At 43.2% G+C, this 9,062-nt stretch overlaps 1 protein-coding gene across 1 annotated transcript in view; it reads left to right on the top strand.

Moving 5' to 3' along the window:
- Nucleotides 1-209: 209 nt before the first annotated feature.
- Nucleotides 210-9,062, top strand: part of LOC124873406 (leucine-rich repeat-containing protein 52-like) — a 50,516-nt gene continuing 41,663 nt past the window's right edge. Inside the window, exon 1 of the mRNA XM_047374045.1 lies at nucleotides 210-1,524. Within this exon, the coding sequence (XP_047230001.1) occupies nucleotides 876-1,524 (649 nt within the window). The 5' untranslated portion in view covers nucleotides 210-875. The remainder of the gene's footprint in view (nucleotides 1,525-9,062) is intronic.

The raw sequence follows: 9,062 nt of genomic DNA, 5'->3' as shown, positions 1-9,062 counted from the left end.
TATTAACACATCAGTTTTAAGAGTGTATTCTATTCTAAATTCTCAATCTGACTTGTGTGACATGCTCGTCCTGCCTTGGGCCGTCCCTGCTTCTCATTTGTTTTGCACATCTGTTCACCGGACGTCTGGTTTTCTGAAAAGGGCATCGCTTTGTGACGTCACCAGCGCAAATCACCTACATGGCTGAGTCACACACGAACGCCAAAAGTGTGTGCGTAGCTGCGGTTTGAGCGCGTCCGTGCAGAGGAGGCGGGAGCAGAGTGGGGCGCGCTGAGCGACAGACAGCATCAGTACAACGCAGCGGAGCGCCGCGGTCACAGCGGGAAAGGACGCACCGGTCTCCAGGGAGAAGAGAAGTCGGCTGTGTTTGCTGGACAGTGGCACATTCCTGACTCACAGAAAAACAAAGAAAAGAAAGAAAAAAAAAAGGGGGTTGGGTATCCACCAGTGCAGATTTAGCACATTTCTGCAAGTCGTTGCATTTGTTTGGAAAGTAGTAAAACAATGCATTCAGAGACGATATGCAAAGATGAGACTCAGAGGAAGTTTTTGGCGACATTCCGCTGTTTTGTGGTCCTCAGGTGGGACAAAGTCTGGTAGATTGAGCGTCTCTCGGTCACCTTCTGAAATGATGTCTTGTGGCGACGTGCGCGGCGCGCCGGCGTGCGTGTGACTGGCTGACCCACTGTCTTTCAGAGAGAGAAAGGCTGGATATAAACAGCAGTCAGGCTGTCAGGCAGCGACGGCTGGATACCCAGCGCAGGCTTCTTTCCTCTCCCCCCGCTCCTCAGACCCATGCAGGATGCCCGGGGAGTGCCGCCGGGGAGCGCTGGTCCAGCTCAGCCCGAGTTCATGACGCTCTGGGTGACCTCGTCATGCGTTTTTTGCCCGAGCCCAGTGCCCATTCCCTTCGGCTTCTCTTCCTCTTTATCTTCGTGATGGGGGTGGCCCCCTCTCCGGCACTCACGGCCGGCTGCCCGGACCGGTGCGTGTGCGACGACCAGCTGGTGGTCCAGTGCGCCGGGCAGGAGCTCACCCAGTTCCCCGGCGACCTGCCCCTGGCCACCCGGCAGCTCATCCTCTCCAACAACCGCATAGGGGACCTGCCGGCCCTTCAGCTCAATTACCTGTCCGACCTGGTCTATCTAGACTGTAGCAACAACTCGCTGACAGAAATCTCCGAGTCCACTTTCGGGAACTTGCGGAAACTTGCCTACTTGGACTTGTCTTTCAATACCCTGCTGCAGATCGAGGACCGGACTTTCGGGCCTCTGGCGTCTCTGGTGATGCTCCGGATGACGGACAACCCGAGTCTAGGGGAGATCCACCCGGACGCCTTTTCGGAGAACTTTGCTCTGCAGGTGCTGGATGTGAGTCGGAACAACCTGACGGTCTTGAACATCAGCAGTCTGATCGCTCTGCCTGCTCTGCGCTCTCTGGGCCTTAGTGGGAACCCATGGAGGTGCGACTGTGATACGGAGGACCTCTGTCTGTGGGTGCAGATAGAGGGATTCAAGTTCCAAGGTGAGGTCGGTTAAAAACTGTCCGATCAGGTAGTTTCCAATCCTCATGTTAAAGGATATTAAGTTACTTTTATTTTTATGTTATTAAGGAACACCCAGGAATGAAAGATTTTATGCTCTGTTTGGTAAAAATGCTTTTGTTATGTGACCTTTTTTCCTTTTGGCTCAAGTGAACACAAAACTAAGCCAAAGCACATTTGTGCTTTTAACCCTTATTGTCACTTTCACTTAGTAGAGCTCTGCCAATTTAATTCCCAATGAAGGACATCTGAATGCTTTACTCTATGTGTTTTGTGAATATGCACGCACTTGCTTCAGTGTGCATTCCCACAGGTGTCTAAAGAGCCTTGCAAAAGTATTTATGAACTTTTTCTCATTTTGTCACATCACAACTTCAATGTATTTTATGTGGCTATATGTGATAGACAAACATAAAGTAGTGTATAAATGTGAAGTGAAATAATATCATACACACTAAAAAATGCTGGGGGGTTTTCAAAACTCAACTACTGGGTAAGAGTCGTCGGGTAGTATGTTGGGTTGCTTTGATAAAATACAATTGGGTCAATATTTTATGCAATTGGTTGGGTTGAAGACAAGCCTCAGAAGAAGCCACATAATTCTTCACAAACTGGAATTTCAAACTAGACTGTGACCTGATCAGAAATCCCAGTGAACTCTAAAAGTTTAAAACAGATAAGGTTATTTTTTGTTAGTTACAAATTATTGGATTATTCAAGGGCTGCCCAGTGGCACAGTTGGTGGCACTGTTGCCTTGCAGCAAGAACATCCCGGGTTCAAATCCCAACCTAAAGTCTTTCTGCATGGAGTTAGTGTATTCTCCCTGTGCATGTGTGGGTGCTCTCTGGCTACTCAGGCTTCCTTCCACTGTCCAGAAACATGACTGTTAGGTCAATTGAATACTCTAAAAAGCTCTTAGCTGTGAGAGCATGATTGTCCTGCATGTCTGTGTTGCCTTGTGATATACTGGTGACCTGTCCAGGGTGTACTCTGCCTCTTGCCCAATGACCGCTGGAGATAGGCACTAGAGGCTGACATTTTTTCAGGAGTCCCACGGGGGACAGGAGACAGCATCAGTAAAGATCACGTGATTGGGACGGTACAGGATAAAAAATGAACGGGAGCGGGAGCTAACCAGGAGGGGAAATAAACTAGGATCAATTGTCTTTGGAAATGTAAAACTGAGACTTTGTTATAAACTTTAAGAAAAAAAAAACTTGAATCGACGCCGCCATTGTGTAGTTTTTTTCCAAGAAGCATATACTATAATGCGAGTCAAACGAAGTACACGACCCACAAGCCAACAGTGCTTCTGATCGATGTTTTCCACCTGCGTTCAGAATGGAGGGAGCAAACGCAGGTGGAGAACTGGACGTGGTAAAATTGGATTTGCAACGTAAAGTCAGAAATAAGGACTTATCTATTAAACTCATAGAGCTGACAGGAAAGTCGCAAATATTACCGAACTTCAGGAGAGTTGAATGTAGCAGTGATAACACGCAGTATGCTGCTTGTAAAACGTGTTTAGTTGTAATCAAGTTCACCAGTGATTAAGGGACACTTGTAAAGCAGATTCTGGATTAAATCAACCCTGCATCTCTTCATTCATCAAACCAAAAGTACCAACATGTGTCAAGTCTCATCTGACCAACAAAATTGCTGCATGTGCTCTAAAGATTTAAGAGGTAAGGTACGGAAGCCCGTGAGGGGACATGGGGAAATGTATTTCTTTGGCGTCCCCACGCAATACTTTTGCGTTTGGCATTTTGGAACAGATGACAAACTGCTCATAAAAACAAACAGCACTGGGTGTGACCTAGGTCTCAAGATGGAGTAGACGTGTTCGAGGAAGCTCCGACTTCACTTATTTCACCCCAAATAATCTTTAAGAACCCCTGCTTAATCGACTCATAGTATTAGTGACCGCTCTATAAGCAGGATGACAAAACCAAAAAGTAATAAGAAAGACAAAAGCTCCGGGGACGACATTTTAGATGACCAGGCGAAGCTAGCATGCACTGAGGTGGCTAGCGCTAGCACTTCAAAGCCATTGGCAACCAATGAGGATGTCCTGGCAGCTATTAACAAGCTTAGTGGTACGGTTGACATGAGACTTGTTGAGCTCAACAGTTCAATCTCCAGCCTCAGAGCAGCACTATCTGATACTTGCGACCGCGTGTCGTCAATTAAGGCCGCAACCAAATCACATGACAGACGGATTTCGGAGCTGGAGAAGAGATGTGAAAGCTTGGCAGCTCAATGCTCTCAGCACCAAGCTAAGCTGGAAGACATAGAGGCGTGCTCACGTCGGCAGAATATCCGTATTGTCGGCATACCAGAGAAAGCGGAGAATGGTAAACCGATGGATTTTATCATCAAATTGCAACCGAAGCTGCTGGGAGAAGACAACTTCAGTCGACCAGTAGAGGTGGATCGGGGGCACCGGAGCCTAGCACAGGCTAAGGAGGGAAAGACGAGGGCCATTATCGTCAAGCTGCACTATTTTCAAGAGAAGGAGCGGGTGTTGTGGTTGGCGAGAGAAAAAGGCCCTCTCCAATATGACGGGCACCCGGTGTTCATCTTCCCCGACCTCACCTCGACAGTGATGAAGAAGCGCCAGGCGTTCCAAACTATCAGGGAGAAATGCAGATCTAACGGGATTCGGTATGGTTTTCGGTATCCTGCAAAGTTTGTGGTCACTGTGAACAATAATACCGCTATGTTTGACACTCCAGGTGATGCGGATAAATTCCTGAGCCTTGAGAGTGCGAACTGGTGGTCTGAGACTGAATAAAGCAGATGGTTCAATGCCATTATCATTATATTTGAATGTGTGTAATGTTAGGACTAAATATTGGTTTATTTCCAGGTGGAAAAATACTTAGCTATTTTGAAGCTGTTCGTTGTTTTGAGTTTGGCGGTTTCGGCTGGGGAGATGGGTAGCTATGTTGCTAGTTCGCCCCCTTGTGGACTGCTAGGTTTAGCTTTTGGTTGGGGTATGGGAGACACCGCCCCTGGTTCTGTTCAGTTAGGTTTGATGTTGGGAGGGATTAGACTTTTTTTGGGGAGGGATGTTTTTTGCACATCGGTCTATTTTGAATATTCTATAGGTAGCTTCGCAGTCATGCAACAGTTAGTTAATAGCTTGCACACAAACAAATGTTAACTAATCCACATAAGTATTGCACGGGCGGGGTCAATTTGATCAGCTGGAATGTTCGAGGGATAAATAGTCCTCTAAAAAGAGGCAAAGTATATTCGCACCTTCATTCTTTGAAAGCCGATATTTGTTTTCTTCAGGAAGCTCACATTAAGAAAACAGCTGCTAAGGTTCTTAGCCCCTCATGGGCTTCTCATATATATCAGTCAAATTTAAACACAAAAACGAGGGGGGTAGCAATATTGATAAGAAAAAATATACCGTTTACCCACAATCAGATAATTTCAGATCATAGGGGAAGATATGTGATTGTAAGCGGGCAGCTAAATTCAACACCAGTGACATTAATCAATGTATATGGGCCCAATTTTGATGATCCCATCTTTTTTCAGAACCTTTTTAATGCAGTGCCAGATTTGATTAGCTCTAACATAATCATTGGAGGGGACTTAAATCTAACCTTAGACCCAGTTTTGGATAGACAACGCCCTCAATCTGGTGTATCCAGGAGTGGAGAGACTCTTAAAAATTTATTAAACTCATAATTTGGTTGACATCTGGAGACTGCTATACCCCACCGGGAGAGATTATTCATACTTTTCTGCAGTTCATAAATCCTATTCTAGGATTGATTACTTTTTGTTAGATTCTAAATTGCTGGCATCAGTATCAGACTGTAAATACTGTAATATTCACATATCAGATCATGCGCCTGTGAGTTTGAATCTTAAACTAGATTATAAGAAGAGCAGGTGCAATTGGCGACTGAATAACGCTCTGCTGAAGGATAAAGAATTTTGCTCTTATATCTCAAACAAAATCAAGTTATACTTGAGCTCTAATGACACAGGGGATGTGGATGACTCAATGCTTTGGGAAGCTAGGAAAGCGGTCATAAGGGGATGTATAGTGTCGTACGAGGCGGCGAAAAACAAAGAGTCCAAGTTGAGGTTGAATGAAATAGACAATCTGCTGACTAGCCTAGACAACTCATATAAACTACAACAGAGTCCAGATACTCTTAAGAAAATAACAGCTCTGCGATATGAATATAATTCTATTATGTCAAGAAATGTTTCTAGATTGCTGGTACAAGTTAAACAAAGATGGTTTGAGCTGGGCGACAAACCGCATAAATTACTAGCTCGACAGCTTAAACAGCTGCAGGCATCGAGAGCAATACATTGTATTAAGCTTGAAGATGGCACTTTACTCACAGATCCAGATAAAATTAACGACTGCTTTGCAGACTTCTATGCCAAAGTTTATCAATCGCAGGGAAAATTAGATATTGAAAAGATGGACAGATTCTTTGATAACCTAATCCTGCCGAGACTACAGTCAGACTCAGCAGAAGTGCTAGAAGCTAGTATAACTCTGCATGAGATTGAATCAGTCATCTCTGCTCTTCCCAATAATAAAGCGCCAGGTCCCGATGGTTTCGGCGCTGAGTTTTTCAAAGCTTTCAGCCCCAAACTATCACCTTTACTTCTGCGTATGTTTAACCACTCTAAGCTAGTAGATAAACTTCCTCCTACTTTATACAAAGCCAATATCTCGCTTATCCCTAAGCCTGGTCGTGACCTGGGGGTTGTTTCTTCCTATCGTCCAATTTCCTTATTACCTTTAGAAACCAAAATTCTTGGGAAAATCCTAGCTAACAGACTCCGAGAATACATAAGTTTAATCATCCATCCAGATCAGACTGGCTTTTTGCCAGGTAGACACATGTTTTTCAATTTACGGCGTCTTTTCAATATACTATACTCAAGCCATACAGATGAGGCCGTGGTTATTTCACTAGACGCACAGCGTGCATTTGACCAAGTTGAGCCATGATGTACGCTCTTAATACATTTGGTTTTGGGCCTCTATTTATAAAATGGATTGAAATAATTTACTCATACCCAACTGCTTCTGTTATCACTAACCAAAATATCTCCTGTCCCTTTGGTATTCACCGGGGGACGCGTCAGGGTTGCCCGCTTTCTCCGTTTCTCTTCGCAATTGTTATTGAACCCCTGGCCGCGTGTATTAGGCAAAACCCCCAGATATTGCCTATCGAGATATTTAGTCATAAACATCACATTTCGCTTTATGCCGATGACATACTTTTATATGTCTCTGACCCACGGGTGTCACTGTCTCCCCTTTTGAAGACTATCAAAACCTTTGGCAGCATCTCTGGTTTCTCCATTAATTGGGATAAAAGTGAAGCAATGCCCCTCACATCAGGAGACGATCTGACATTTTTGCAGTGTGCGCCATTTAAGATAACCCATAACACCTTCACATATTTAGGTGTGACTTTAACGAGGAGACCAGAGAAGCTTCTACAATTGAATTGGCAGAATAAACTCTTACAACTTAAGCAGAATATTGATGTTTGGAAGACTCTCCCGCTATCAATGGCTGGTAGGATTAACGCTGTTAAAATGGTGGTATTGCCACGGTTTCTTCATTTATTCCACTCTGTTCCATGTTTTATAGGTATGTCATATTTCAAACAGTTAGACTCCATTATTGTCCCTTTTATTTGGGGCTATAAAAATGTCAGAATCTCCAAAAAACACTTATGTAAACCAAAAACAAAAGGTGGATTCTCCTTGCCAGATTTCAAATTATATTACTGGGCAGCTCACTTATCCGCTATAGCATGGTGGAAGAAGGGCCCGCACTCATCCAACAATGCTTGTCCAGCCTGGTTATCCTTAGAACGACTGCATTGTCACAATACGTCCCTGATTGCCCTCCTTAACAGTCCTACTAAAATTAGGAAAACACTTTATAATAATAATTTTGTTATTGGCAATACTATAAGAATCTGGAAGCAGATACAGAATTATATAAAGACTCCGAAAGTCTACTTTGATGCCCCCATTTGTGAAAACCATTCCTTTGTTCCAGGTCTCAGCGACGGCGTTTTCCAGATGTGGGGAATGAAAGGTATCCGTGCGATAGGGGATCTATATATTGATGGTATTTTTGCATCTTTTGCTCAGCTGTGCTCGGTATATGATGTTCCTCGGTCAAGTTTCTTTCGTTTTCTACAGATCAGGGACTATGTTAGTAAAAACATATCAAATTTTGGAAATCTTACCAAACACAAAACCCTAGAGATGATAAACAAATTCTATCCGATTAGTCGGGGGGCGGTGTCATACTTTTATAAGACTCTCAACAATATATTGGTGGACACGACTAACATCAGGAGGGCATGGGAGGATGAGTTGGGGCAGCAGATATCTGATGAAACATGGGAAGAAGGTTTGAAAAATATACATGACTGTTCGGTTAATGCCAGACACAATCTTATACAATTCAAAATAATGCATAGACTTCACTATTCAAGAGAAAAATTAAGCACTTTCTATCCGGACGTGTCACCAATATGTACTCGTTGTAAGGCTGCTAAGGGCAACTTGTTTCACTCCTTTTGGTCATGTGTGCAGCTTCACACATTCTGGAAGAAAATTTTTCATTTCCTTTCCACAGCTTTTGGGAAACAGTGGGACCTGGATCCACTTGTTGCCATTTTCGGAACACCTAAGGTTTTGGCCTCAGCCAATAAATACGAGAAAGTTGCCCTTTTGTTTGGTATGGTGATCGCTAAAAGGTTGATTTTGAACGTTTGGAAGAAGGACTTTGTACCCACATTTGATCTGTGGCTGGGAGAACTGGCAAACACTTTACATCTGGAAAGACTGAGATATTGCAATGAGGACAGAATAAACGTGTTTGAGAAAATATGGAACACTGTACTAAAATCCCTCCAGTGATGTGATTGTAAATTATCAAAGAACTAATGCCTGGTATTGTGTGTGCCCTTGTTTCTTTGTGTGCTTTTGGAATGTTTTGTTTCAAACTGTGGTGAATTTATCTCATATTACTTTGACTGTGTAGCTTTTGTTATACGATTTGCGGTTTTTGTATAGGTGGGTAGGTAAGGGAGTTGAATGATGTTGTGGAAGTCTATTATAGTACTAAAAAGCCAATAAATATATATAAAAAAAAACAAAAAAAAAACAGCACTGATATGTGATTGATATGGTTTATTTGTCATATGCAGGTTAACACGCAGTAAACAATGCGATTAAATGCTTAGGATAAGAAGAACCGTTCAAATCACGATAAAAACAAAAACAATAATGGTGTACAAAAAAAAGTACACATCATGCAGCAGTAATAAGGAAACAAAGTGTCACAGATGTGGTTTCGTGCAGCATTATTGTTCAGTAGTTTGTTTGACAGCTTGTGGATAAAAACTGTCTTTTAGCCTGATTTGAAGATAATTTTATTTAAGGCTGATTTCAAAATAAAACTCAATAAATCTCAAAACGGGTGTAGTGTTTGTTTCA

The sequence above is a fragment of the Girardinichthys multiradiatus genome, chromosome 9 (genome assembly GCF_021462225.1).
Source record: "Girardinichthys multiradiatus isolate DD_20200921_A chromosome 9, DD_fGirMul_XY1, whole genome shotgun sequence".
In the NCBI taxonomy this organism is placed as follows: Eukaryota; Metazoa; Chordata; class Actinopteri; order Cyprinodontiformes; family Goodeidae; genus Girardinichthys; species Girardinichthys multiradiatus.
This window is presented reverse-complemented; position numbering and strand designations above follow the sequence as displayed.